Raw genomic sequence first — 13,535 nt, forward strand, 5'->3', positions numbered from 1 at the left:
GAAGGGGTTAAAGATCCTCCCCTTCCCTCCTCACACGGGTGTGCCCCAGCCCCAGGCTGTAGACTGACCCACGAAGAGGGTGGACGACCAGGCCATGGGGCTGCTCTAGGCCCTGCACCACTGCATTCTTGAAGGAGCCGTCTAGCCGGGCCACATTAATCTGCTTCTTGTTGGTGTCGTAACTTGTCCAGAACAGATTTCGGGACACCCAGTCCACAGCCAGCCCATGGGCGTTGGGCAAGTCTGGGGGTACAAATAAAGAGTGGGTGGTTGGTATTTGCAGGGTATAGGTTGAGTGTGGTACCTGGGGAGTGAGGGTCAAAAAATGGGCTGGAGATAAGGTTTGGAGAAGGAGCGTCAGAATCACAGGGGATATGATTGGTGTGAGCCTTGGGGTGGAGGGCAGGGCCAGAACCTGCAGAGACAACGGTCTCCACGCCGGTGCCGTTGATGAACGCCCGTTTGATGGCTTGAGTCCGCACGTCAGACCAATAAACTCGCTGCTCTCGGGCATCATAATCCAGCACTGTGACGTTGTCGATGTCGGGCACCGTGAAGGAGATGATGTAATTGTAGTATGGGGCATCCAGGTCCACACCCCGTATCTCCATCTGGCGTGCGTACAGTAGGAACTTCTTAAACTCTGTGGGACACAGGCAAGCCGTTGAGGGCAGTCCCTTGCCTTCAGGTTTCCTGCCTACCTAGTTTAAGCCCCTCCCCTGAGTCCCCCTCCCCCAGCTGTTGGCCTGTTGCTACAACAGTGGCCCTCAACCTTCCTAATGCTGTGACCCTTCCTCATGTTGTAACCCTCAACCATAGAATTATTTTCATTGCTACTTCACAACTGTCGTTTTGCTACTGTCATGAACAGCGATGGTATACGTGGCATACAGGATAACTGATATACAGTCCCTGTGCAAGGGTCATCTGACTCCCAAAGGGGTCGAGACCCACAGGTTGAAAACTGTGAAGAGACCGCGTCAGGTCCTGGTGGTTGTGGCCCCTCCCTCCAGCGCTAACCGGTTTTCAGAGCCCCTCCTTCCAGTCAGTCCTTTGCTTAACACCAGGAACCTCCGACCTCTCCTCCTCAGTTTACCCGGAGCTGTTCAGGGGAGGTGGCTTCCTACCGTAGCAGGTGGTGTTGTCCTTGTGGAGCTTCATAAGATGGGGACAGGCACAAGAGACAGTCCGGTTATAGTTGATGAGGCACAGGTGGGAACAGGGGCCCCGGCCCCCATTGGCTTCACATGGGTTTGGAGCTGGTCCGGAGAGAAAAAGCAAGAACATCCTGTAACATGTTGATCCCCTCCCTGGCCCAGCTCTCATCCCCCCACAACCCCGTTACCCCAGCGCCCTCCCCGTCCAGGGGCTGGCGGTTCTTCTTCAGTTGCCTGAAAGGCTCAGGTCCCTTACCCATGGGTTGCCGAGAAGGGTGATACACCTGCAGGTCGAAAGGCTGGGTGTTGGTCCTCTGGACCACGGTGACATTGTGGCCAGTCCACTTGTTGGCCTTAGCCAGGGTGTTTGTTCTCCAGTCCGTCCAGTATACCTCCCCCCCATACAGTGTCACGGCAAACGGGTGTGACAGGAACTCGTGTCCCCGAAGCACCTCCATGTGGCCAGAGCCGTCATACCGGGCTGAGTAGATGGCATCTGACCTGAGGGTGTAATGGAGGGAACAGTGCAGTGAGGCTCCCAGTAAGGTGCCCTGCCCAGGTGTCCACCTTCCCTCACCCTCACAACTCAATACACCCGGGAACTCCTCTTCCCGAGCCCTGCCCGGGACTAAAGAGAAAACTCGAGGCTGCACGGGTTGGAGGTGGGGTAGTCCAATAGGTTAGGATCCTAGCCTTATGTCCCCCCCCAAGGGAATCTTCTAGATTTCCTTCCCAGGGTTACAGTTGGCATTCAGAGCTCCGGTGTGTGTTAGGAAAAGGTACCTTCTCTTTGTTCTGGGCAGACAGAGCCCTCAGCAGGACACAGGGTGAATGACTGCAGGTTACAACCCTGCTCCTCCTCCTCAATCCTCCCCACCCTCACCCCCTCACCCTCCTCTTGGCTCCATCTTGGTTCACACTGGTCCCACCCCTCCCCTGCCCTGGTGCTGCTGACCTGGCATCAATCCAGAGGATACGCTTCTCCAGGTAATCCACAGTGAGCCCGTTGGGCCAGCCCCCAGAGCCTGTCTCTCGGTGGATGGTTCGGCGCCCGGCCCCACTCATGGATGCTGCCTCAATCCGTGGCAGGCTGGCATCCCAGTCTGTCCAAAACAGAATCCTAGGGAGGGAGGAAGGCCAAAGTTGAGGTGGTCACACCACACATAAACACTTCGGGGTGTGTGTGAGGGGGAGTCAATCGTGTCCCTGGGCAGGCTGAACACGGCTACGGACAGTCGAGCAGAGTCCTTACCCATCCCGAGGGTCCAGCGCGATTGCCCTTGGGTGCTCAATGTCACCCGCCAGCAGAGTGGTCCGGAGGGTTCCATCTAGCTTGGCCACTTCGATCTGGTCCAGGTTGCTCTCCACCCAGTAGATGTTGCCTGCAATCCAGTCTACAGCCAGGCCCTCTGGTGTAGCCAAGCCATACTGAATCACTACCTCAAAGCTGGTCAGGGCTAGGGAGGGAAGGTTGCAGGTGGTTAGAGACTCCTGGGTCAGGGCATTGTGGAGGTGTGGAGCACAGGATCCCTCAGTGACCCACCCTCACCCTGACACTTCTGCCCAGACTGCTGAAGGGCCCAGGTCCCACTCTCTTCTCTCAGGCCTCTTTCCCGCTGGGAGGGAGGTGGGAAAGGGGGCTCTTGGAGGAGGGGGTGAGGACGCCACTTTATGTATGTACTATTCTGAGGGGGCTAATCTGGGAAAGGAGCTTCTGAGAACATGTCTGGACACACTATAAGGATGATGGAACATGCTAGAAATTACCCATAGAATATCCTGAAGATACTCTATGTTAATATGTCTGTGTGTCGTATTATTTTGGAAATTGTCACGTGATGAACGGCTCAGGTATTTAGTTAGCTATTCTCCCGAAGATGGACATTTGAGATGTTTCCATTATAATAAACAATACGAACTGCCCTATTAAGACATGTCTTTTCCTTGCCTCTGTCCTGACACACAACTTAAAATTGTCTGTCTCAATCACTACTGTGTCCAGTGCCCAGCGTATAATAGATGCTCAATACTGAGCCTGTGATGGCTCGGGCTACCCTGAGACAGAGGTAGTCCCTATATGGCATTTTCCTTCTAAGCCTGAAATTCCAAGATTGGGGAGCCAGGCTTCAGGCCGTTCCAAAGAAAGGGTGATCATTTTGTTAATTATCAGACTAGCAGCAATGCTTACGATAATTATGGGGCATCAGGCTCTGAGACCCACAGCAAAATCTAACCCAATTAACAGGGAGGGTGGGGGATGGGCAGCCAAAGCCTCAGCTCTGGGGCCACCTGAATCTGGGCCTGTGACCCTGAGTGTCCAAGTGCCATCTGTGTACAATCCTGGCACCTCTCCCAGGCCCAAAGAGTCACCTCCGTTGTCCAGCAGTTTCCCACGGTAGATCTTGTCCTCTACCACGTCGGTCCAGTAGAGGGCGCTCTGGCTGAGGTGAAAGTCCAGGGCAATGGTGTTGCGCAGGCCAGGCACTAAGACACTGTAGTCCCCCTTGTGAAGGTCAATGCGTCTGATCTCATGGCGGTTGGAGAAGATGATAAACGGTTTGAAGGGATCTGGAAGGAGGCATGTGATCAGGTCAGCGAAGGGCTTACAGCCGCCGTGCCACCCTGTCCTGGGATATACAGCCCCACTTGGTCACGTGCACGAGCACGTGACTAGGCCGGCTTGGCTGGCTCCCTTAGACTCCGCTGTGTCTTACCCAGACTGCGGCAGCTCTCGCCGTCAGGCTCCAGGACCCAGCCCTCGTAGCAGGAGCACTTCACGCTGAACTTGTTCTGGTCACACTTTTGGCTGCATTTGAGGTGCTTGGCACAGTAGCTCTGGATCTGGCAGGTGTGGTTGTCAGGTCCCAGTTCCATGCCCAGAGGGCACGAGCATACAATGCCTTCTCCAGGGGCCACTGAGCAGTTGTGACTACAGCCGCCATTATTCAGAGAGCATTGGTCTGGGGTGAGGGGGAGGGACAGGCAGGGGATAGGGTCCCAGGTCAAGATCTGGGAGGAGGCAGGACACAGCCCTGTCTTTTGTATCCCGTTTCAAGCCCCAGGTCCCTAACCACAGCCCTGCTGAGCCTCTGCCTCCTTTTCCCAGGCTCTCTTAGGATCAGGATTGGGACACCAGACCCTGGCACGGAGATCTATCATCCTTTCTCCTCATCCTGTCTGCTCTCATTGCTCTCTCGTCCATAGCTGGGACCTGGGCATTTTGCCTCCTCTTTGGGAGGATCCTTAGGTCAAGGCCCTTTCTTTGATCCCTCCCGATTCAGGTGTAACACGAGGCAGGGTGCAGGGGGAAATGCCCTGACTTTTCTGACATGCCCCATGGCAGCGTTTCTGCAGTCTCAGATGGCCTTACCCTTCATTCTCTTTCCCAGAAGTCAGATGTCTTGTTTGCTCTGGGACAGTGCAGTTGTTCAGACCTCCCTGACCCTCCTCACTCATTCTACACATCTTGCCCATTTCCGGGAGCGCGGTTAAATTCCCCTCCTCCAGAAGTCAGCTCAAATCATGCCTCAACCCCGTGCCTCACCCCCAGCCTGTCCTCCCTATTCAGTGGTCCGACTGAGGGTGTCTGTTCCAGGACAGGAGTCCTAATGGCTCCCTCCCTGCCATGCTTTCAGAGTGGGATGGCCCTGGGCTAGTTTATTTAAGAGCTCTGTGCCTCTTCTTCCTCAGAGCAAATACTACAGGAATTGTGGGATGCCTCACACAGGGGCAAGGCATGCCCTAGATCAATGCTGGAGACACAGTCCTGCCTCCTCCTGCCACAGACCATTTCTTACAGCCCTGCCCTGGACAAGATGCCTCTGCACACTGCTGACCAACCCCAGGCCCTGCTGGGGCCTTACCGCAAAGCTCGCCCTCATCGGAGCCGTCTCCACAGTCATCCTTGCCATCACACAGCTTGTCAGGAGGCAGGCAGACGGAGGTGTTGTTAGCGCAGGGGTGGGAGGGTGGCCTGCAGGCCAGGGCCTCGCAGTTCTCCTCGTCTGAGTTATCTTCACAGTCGCTGTCACCATCACACACCCACGCCTTGCTGATGCACCGAGCTGAGGGATCAGGATGGGAACAGAATGAGGAACCAGAACTGTAGAGTGGAACTCACTGTGCCCTGCCCAGACCCAGTGGCCGTTTCTAATAGCATCTTCACTGAAGGAGCCCACAATGAGCCTTGAAACCTTTTCTGTGTGTCAAATCCACACAGCTAACGAAGAAGGCAGGAACCTGCAGAAGCTGCTGGCACTCAACTCCAGCTCGGGTTTGGGTTCCCGGGGTCCTCCATACAGACTCTGGCTCTTTCTCGCCCTCCCCTCCACACAACACCAAGCCACTGTTACATTCTCAAGATGGCCTCCTCCTACCCATGAAGCCCCGAGTTCTGTCTCCTCTCACCTGAGTCCTTGCAGCCAAACTTGACGTTCGGGTCACAAACGTGGGTCACCCCCTCACAGCTCTTCTCGTCGCTGGAGTCCATGCAGTCAGTGTCCCCATCACAGCGCCACCGCAGGGGGATGCACAGGCCATCTAGTCGGCACTGGAACTCATCTGAGTGGCAGCCACCAGGAGGTCTTGTGGCTGGAGGACATGGGTGGGGGGGTGCATCAGGATGGAGAGGCACTCTGGATAGATTCCTCCCACTACCTCTGCTTAGCCTGGATGATGAGCTGAGTGGGGATACCCTGGGCGTCCCGTGAGCCTGCTGATAGCCAGAGAGTACTAACTCATCGAGAGACTCAGATCTGTCAAATCTTCAAGGATCCTGGGGTAACCGTCTTATCTAATGTCCCTCCTCTAAGTTCTTGATGCTGACCAGCTACATATTCCATCAGTAAGGACTCGAATGCATCCACCTAACGTGTCTCCCTCATTCCCTGCACACTCACTGCGTGTCAGCGATGGATGTTCTAGCACTGTCCCGCCTGCTGCAGACACAAAGACTAAGTCCTTCCTCCTGCATAGCTTAAGGTCTAGTGGAAGGGGATGGACCTGGGTTATGACTGCAAGCAATGACCTGCGTTTCATACTGCCAGGCTAATGAAATGATATCACCTCCGACAAGGTGGCCTTGGCAGAGCCCTGGGTAGAAATCACCTCAGTGGGGATGCGAGTGAGCCACTAAGATAGGTGCAGTTACACACCCAACAGAGGAACATCCCGTGGGAAGCCTCTGAGATGGGCCAGTAGAGGCAGAGTTGGGAGGGAAGGGAGGCAGAGCATGGACCAGAGGTGGGTGAAGGACTCAGAGATCTCGACACGTTTTCCATGTGTGCAGAGGGCTCGTGAAGCCCTAGGGTAGTATTGGGAATCATAGGCCCATCCAGATCTTCCTGTATCCCACCTGATCCCGTAGGCCAGAGGTATAGTGGAAATGCCCCCCAAGTATGAGCACTGATGGTCAGTAACTGGGGCTGCATGGTGTGCCCACTCTCCAGCCTGTTTGACATGAAGGGGCACACTCTTCTCATGTGTTAACTCTCAGCAGCTGCCTATGACCTGACTTCCTTCCCTGGGAGCCTGAAGTTCAGTGTGAGGTAATTTCCTTCTGGGGTTGTCTTCCAAAGGTACCACCAACTTCATAGCATCTTCCAAAGTGCCCCCAGCGCCTCCCAGGTCAGCCTCTGCCCGACTGTCATCATGCTATTGGAAGCAGCTGCTTCTGGAGTAACCTCATCCCCTTGTCCCTGCATGAGGCGTCTGCCGTCTGACCAGCCACCCTGTACCCCCATAAGAAGCCTCACACTCTCCTATACAAGTACTGTAATCACCTGCAGGCCCACATTCTCCTCAAGGTCCTAGGCCATGTCTGCTCAGAACCACAGGTTAACTAGCACTGCCAACACTGCCCACATAGCAGGTCCCACCCCTCCTGTCTCCACCTACAGCCTGCAGGAAGAAGCCCGGATGCAGAGGAAGCCAGGTCTACTTGGCTTGTTGGGCAAGGCCTGCATTGCTTCACACCATCTAGGAAGGGATCCTTTTCTAGATTTCCTCATCCTTTTCAGAGATTATTCTGAAGACTGAGCTTCCTGTGACCCTCTTGGCACTGCTTCTCAGCTGGATGCAAACAGTGATCCATGGTACCCAGCAGGATGCTAACTCTGAGGCAGAGACTACTAGCTGGAGGTTCATGTACCATGTAAGGCTTGCAGAAATATTTTTGACCTGTAGGTAAACTGTCGGTTGTCATGAGCTGAAAACTGCAATCCCTAAAAAGATGCTGAGCCCCACATACCGCCTTGTTTGGCAATAATGTCTCTGTAGATTGAAATCATTGGGGTTGGGCCTAATTAACAGTACTAACGTTCCTATAAAAAGAAAAATGTGGACCCAGGGACAGACACACTTAGGGAAGATGCTACGTGAGGATGAAGGCAGAGACAACGAGTCTCAGAACAAAGGAAGGCCAAAGGTCTCTGAAGACACAAGGATGTGTTTTCCTTCACAGGCTGAGGAGCCCTGAAGTCAGGACAGTTTGCTTTTCTACTCCACCACATGCTTTGTGGAGCAAAAACATTAGCAGGCTGATATACCAGTGTCAGAATACAGTACATTTCACAGGAAAAAAAAACTGGCATTTCTGTCTTTTCTTAAAGCCAGACCCAGCTTATATGGGACCGCTTTCATGGCAGTGACGACACCAACACCCACAGAGAGGATCCGTGCCCTCTGGGAAACTCAGCCTCTGATCTGGGTACTGGGGGCCTCCTCTCTGTCCTTGGTATTCTTTCTCCTTCCTTTTTGAGATGGAGCCCTACTCCCTGGGGAAGGCTGACCTACTGTCAATGATGGGTCTTCCAACCTCAGCCTCTCCTGTGGTGGGATTATCAGTGTGAGCCACCATGCCTGCCTCCCTGTCAATCCACTGCTCCCAGACACATACATCCCTGCACCCTGATTAATGCCATGTCAGTGCTATTTGCCAAGAAAACCCAGAGACCCACAGAGATTAGGTAACTTGCCCAAGGCCACCCAGATAACAAGCTGCAGCTGAGACCTAAGGCCACCCAACTGCCAGGCCTTCAATCTTAACTGTATGGCAATGATTTGCCAGCCACCGCCCTCTCCCGTGGGACTGGAGCCTCCTCAAGGACAAGAGGCAAGCCTCAGCGATCTCAGAGTGGTGACAAAGTGATCTCAGGGTTCCTGAGTGGTGACAACAGTGGGGTGGGGGTGGCCAGATGGGCTGGATGCTAGTCCAGAGTGCTCACCCTGGTTGGTGCAGTTTGCGTGCGTCTCGTCACTGTAGTCTCCACAATCGTTGTCCCCATCACATGTCCAGTGCTCTGGGATGCATCTGCCGCTGTTGCACTTGAACTGGGTACTGGAGCAGGAGTGACTGCAGCCAGCTTCGTCACTGTTGTCCCCACAGTCATTGTCTGGAGGGAGGGAACAGGGGGAGAGTCGAGGATGGGGGTCAGTAGAGCAGCCTTTCTGTGACCCCAGCTTGGCCCACTAGCCCCCCCATGCCCACCCACAGCCCGCCCCACCCCCACTGAGAAAAATAACAAACAGAAAAGACACAGAAACTGCATAGATTGCAGCATGCACCATGGCCCATGGGGTGGGGGAGGCAGTGGGTGGGCTCTAGGAGGCCCCTCCCTGAGTCTCAGAAAGTTGGGGGTGGGGACATCCTTTGCAGCAGGATATGAGAACAGGATTGCTTACTTTAGGGGGCTAGGGAGAGGTTTCTAATGGTTTAAAAGAGGAGGTAGGTGGGGTTTAGGTAAGACTGCTGACTGGAAGGGCTTTTACCCAGCCACACACTGAGCTTGGACATCGCCAGACACTGGCACTGGGTGCTGGTTCCCAGAGGCTTGTCTGCAGCTAAGGCTAGAGGATTATTCTTCTGAAGTAGGTATCTGGGTGAACATCCTGCCTCCTAAGCCCTAGGGTAACTTCCTTCTGCACTCACTGACAGGACTCTCAAAGACGGAGGGTAGCCAGTGCTCTCGGAGTGTAGTGTGTTCCTACACACTTTTAACTGGCTCTGATTTTCTTCCCCCAGGTCTCGGCCTCCTCAGGACCACCTCTGTCACCTCTCTCTTCTGAACATCCTCCCGAGTCCTCTCCTGATTCTTCCCTGTAGTACCCACTCTTCTGCCCCTGCCTCTTTTGTCTCTGTGTGTCTGGCAGCTCTGGGCCAGGAAGCCTAGGGAACTGGAGAGGCTAAGGCCATCTGGGGCTCTGGGGTGATGGTGCATGTGCCTCTATGCACTGACCGGCAGGCTCAGGACAGGTCTTTTCGTCAGAGCCGTCCCCACAATCCTTCTCTGAAACACAGAAACCGCCAGGGCAACCATTGGCACTTGAGACACAGCACAGAGGAGGGTGACATGGTACCGACCCAACCCATCCTCGAATGTGAAGCAGGGCTGGAGACCCTGGGGCAGCACATCACAACACAACAAAACAGCACACCAGACAGAACAGAGTCTGAAACAGCACACACAACAACCACTTGCACGTGTGCTTACACACACTGTGGCCCCTATGGCTCAGGGCTGACATCACCTGGTCCATGGCTGACCTCCAGGTGTGCTTCCAAGCCTGAAGCCCAGAGCCTGGGGCATGCAGTAAGGACCCCAAGAGGCAGAGGATGTAGGGAAAAGAGTGTGGGCGCTAAGCCTCTTCCTTTGCTGCTCTGCCCTCACTTAACTTCCTGCCAGAGGGTGGGTAGCTCTGCCAGAGGGCAGGGGCGATACAACTGTATCCTTCTGCCCACCTTGGTGCCTCATGGTATTTCTGGCTTCTTCCTGTTTCTCCTAGCCAACCCCTCAGGGTTTCAGTGTATTCCAGAAAACCACAGCTTGAGTCTAAGATCTTGCCTGCCTCCCCTGGGGCCTGGCTGTGGCTTCTGGCTTTCCTAGGAATTACGGTAAGAGGAGGGAGGTAAGTTCTTACCGTTGTCACACCGCCAGTTGATGTTAATACATCTGCCATTGTTGCAGGTAAACTGAGTCAGGGGGAAGCAGGTGGGGTACGCTGTCAGAAAGAAAGAGAAACAGTTGAGTAGGGCTCTCAAAGTCACCCGTTCTCACGTTAAGAAGCAGGTGGTGAAGGGGACCCTTCTAGGAGCAGGAGCCTTTAACAGAGCCAGATAGGGGAGAAGGCTCAGCCGGAAACTGCTCATTCACCCTGCTAGGCGTCAACACAAGCCTCCCCAAATCAACACTGTGATGGGGGTGCTATTATTCCCTGCTGCAGACAAAACTCATCAAGCAACAACGTACTGAAGCCTACCAGGTGCACACGGTCTCCAGACCCCACCCAGGAGCTGCCCCTCCCCTCAGCCAGCCAGACTTTCCTGCCATGTCTTGGCCCTCACCGCATGAGGCTGACTCATCGGACCGGTCCCCACAGTCATCATCCAGATCACAGGTCCAAGAGATAGGGATGCATCGGCCACTGGCACAGGAGAACTGGTTGGGTGGGCAGGTGCGGGCTGGGGGGCGGGGTAGGTGCAGATGTTCATCATCCAGCCCCTCTCCTCCCCCATTGTCTTTGCCCCCCTCCCCAGGTCTATTCTATTTGAGATGTTATTTTTCCAGTGTCCCAAATCACACTGGTACCTGACCCCATCTCCCAAGGGAATCTCTGGGGTCTTTGGGAAAAGCTCCATCTTTTTTTCTCATCTCCATCTAGAGTTGTACACCTGTACACCTAGCTCGGTCAGTCTGTCCATCCTGGCAGGGAATGGAAGACCCCACCTCCTGCCCAGGGTCCCTTCCTCTCTGTTCTGGGTTCATGGGCTCCTCCATCTTCCCAGGCCTGGCTCTCCACACCTGAGCACGTGGCGTTGGACTCATCCTCGCTGTTGCCACAATCGTTATCCCCATCACAGAGCCAGCGGTTGGGGATACACCGGTTGTTCTCACATTTGAATCGGTCCGAGGGACAGGTGTGTTGATCTGGGGAAGGGGAACAGGTCAGGGGTCAGTGAGAATGGACTCTGTTCACTCGGACGCACTACCAGAGTCCCGCTGCCCTGCGCAGGCGCACATCCAGAGTCCCACTGCTGGGCAGGGGCACATATCCAGAGTCCCGCTGCCCGTCCACCCCGGGGTGGGAATGGTGACTCACGGCACAGTGCCGGGGCCTCATCGCTGTTGTCCAGACAGTCGTTGTCTCCATCACACTTCCAACGCTCCTGGATGCAGCGGTTGTTGGCACAGGCAAACTCGCCCGGCTGGCACTGGGGTGGGGGCACGTAGGATGGGTTCGCTGTGGGTACCACAGGAGTGTGAGAGGGAAGGTCAGACCCAGGCCACGGGACAGGCGCAAAAATCCCTTAACTACTCTTCTGATTTACCGTTTTCTAATATGCTACAGAGTAATTTTCCCCTAGTAAAGAATTCTTCATGAGCAGATTATTTGTTTCAATACGGTAACTCTTTCTTAGGCAATGTCTGTATCTCCCTGCGGTCTGAGAGTACACTATTCTCAGGAGATCTCTTTACTACAGGTCACAGAGATATGCTTGGTCCACTGCTGACTCTGAATGGCCCCTAGGTGTCATCTCAGGAGCCCCCAAGGATCCTGCCCGGGACTTTCTCACAGAGCCATAGCTTCACCTCAGGAGTAAACACAGGTCTCCTGATCTGCGCATGCGCTACTCTTTCCATCCCCTCCCACCTCCAACGGAGCTACCTCACCATCACTGTCCTTAGCATCTAGGCAGACCTTTGTCTATGCCACTGGCCACTGGAACCCAGACTGTGCTGTCAGTCGCCCCGAGCTTTGCATTCTCTTTTCTAACCCAGTTTCTAAAACCTCTGCAGAGCGGACCGCTGGGCCTCGGAAGTTGGTGTGTGTGTGCTCCTTGCTGCGCAGAGCCCCTTCTTGGCTGCTCTTCCCCTTCTTTCTAGAAACCAGTGTTGACTTTCTCTAGTCGCTCCATCATGGCTAAGAACGCTCTGCTCCAGACCCACTGTCACCTTCTCTAGAACCATTCCTGGCTCTGTTCTTCTATTATTTACTTTTAAATAGAGGTCTCATGTATCCCAGACTAGCCTTGAACTTCTGGTTTTTGTTTATTTTATTTTTATGTATATGAGTACACTGTCGCTGTCTTCAGACACACCAGAAGAGGGCGTCGGATCCGATTATGGAGGCTTGTGAACCACCATGTGGTTGCTGGGAATCGAACTCAGGACCTCTGGAAGAGCAGTCAGTGCTCTTATCTGCTGAGCCATCTCTCCAGCCCCTGCTTAATTCTTAATGATGTCAGTGTCCACAAAGACAGTTCTATTCCCCTGGCCCCTTTCACATCCTTTGCAGTGTCCTCAGCCTCCACTGACACTTAGTCTTGTTCTCAGCTGGACACTGATCTCCACTGAGCCTTTTTTTCTTGTGTCTTCCTTTTGTATTCGTGTTTTGAGAGCAGATTTCATTATATAGCCTTGACTGGCTTGGAACTCTGTGTAGACCAGGCTGGCCTGGAACTCACAAAGATCCACACGCCTCTGCCCACTGAATGTTGAGATTAAAGATATAGGCCACCACATCCAACTACTGACACAGTTCACTCACAGACCTGTGATAAAGTTGATTCCAGCTATGGGAAAGTATAAGTATGCGATCACTACAAAAGGGTTAATAAATAAACGGGCTCTGGGGTCAGACTTTCCAGTCGGGATGCCTGTGGTAACTTGGAACTTGGTTTCATCCCTTGTAAATAAAAATGCTGTCCCCACAGAGACGTGTCAGAGGATAAGTAAGTTACTACACGGGAAATTCTTAAAACAACACGTAGTGTATGCTCAGTGAATGTTGGAGATATATATATATATATCAAAAAACAACACACATCAGCAGAGAAATGGCTGAGCCAACAATGGGATGTTTACTAAATAGGTCAGTTTGGCCACTAAAAACGCTGCTTGCATATTTACGGTATACTGGTAAGTGACGGAGGCAGGGACCAGAAGAGTGTTCATACAGCACTGCCCCGTTATGTAGACATAAATGTGCAGAGACATGTAGGATTCCCCCTAAAATGGCATCGTGGGCTTGTAGGATTGGGGTGTTTTCTGCATTCTTGGTGTTTTTCTACACCGTACATTTATTCGCTTTTACAATGAGTACCTACTTTTATTTTAACCTTAATTGTGTGAATGATGCTGGGAACTGGACCTAAGGCCTTACCTGAAGGCCAACATCCCTGGAACCCTTCTTATGTTTAGGAGATCAAGGTTATTTAAATCATGAACTGAGATGGATCCGAAGTCAGGAGCATTGGCTGGCCAGGGAATCTGGCGCCCCCTTTTGGCCACCATGGGCACAGCATGCACATGGATCACAGACACACATGCAGGCAAAATACCCCCCCACACACACAAAATAAAAACAAGTAAATAAAACCAT

The 13,535-nt window shown here is 53.5% G+C and overlaps 1 protein-coding gene across 3 annotated transcripts in view; it reads right to left on the minus strand.

Annotated features, from left to right (window-relative positions):
* Lrp1 (LDL receptor related protein 1) overlaps window positions 1-13,535 on the minus strand; it is an 80,418-nt gene that overhangs the window by 33,246 nt on the left and 33,637 nt on the right. For 2 of the 3 annotated variants that reach the window (XM_076920504.1, XM_076920505.1), the window contains exons 16-30: window positions 11,253-11,393; window positions 10,955-11,080; window positions 10,498-10,614; window positions 10,074-10,154; window positions 8,381-8,548; window positions 5,565-5,747; window positions 5,021-5,221; window positions 3,872-4,117; window positions 3,528-3,725; window positions 2,410-2,614; window positions 2,113-2,277; window positions 1,414-1,658; window positions 1,128-1,259; window positions 416-643; window positions 69-243 (exon numbers count right to left, since the gene is read on the minus strand). In XM_076920504.1, coding sequence (XP_076776619.1) covers window positions 69-243; window positions 416-643; window positions 1,128-1,259; window positions 1,414-1,658; window positions 2,113-2,277; window positions 2,410-2,614; window positions 3,528-3,725; window positions 3,872-4,117; window positions 5,021-5,221; window positions 5,565-5,747; window positions 8,381-8,548; window positions 10,074-10,154; window positions 10,498-10,614; window positions 10,955-11,080; window positions 11,253-11,393 — 2,611 coding nt within the window. The remainder of the gene's footprint in view (window positions 1-68; window positions 244-415; window positions 644-1,127; window positions 1,260-1,413; window positions 1,659-2,112; window positions 2,278-2,409; window positions 2,615-3,527; window positions 3,726-3,871; window positions 4,118-5,020; window positions 5,222-5,564; window positions 5,748-8,380; window positions 8,549-10,073; window positions 10,155-10,497; window positions 10,615-10,954; window positions 11,081-11,252; window positions 11,394-13,535) is intronic. The other variant, XM_076920506.1, reaches the window with a different exon arrangement.

The sequence above is a fragment of the Arvicanthis niloticus genome, chromosome 22, assembly GCF_011762505.2.
Source record: "Arvicanthis niloticus isolate mArvNil1 chromosome 22, mArvNil1.pat.X, whole genome shotgun sequence".
Classification (NCBI taxonomy): Eukaryota; Metazoa; Chordata; class Mammalia; order Rodentia; family Muridae; genus Arvicanthis; species Arvicanthis niloticus.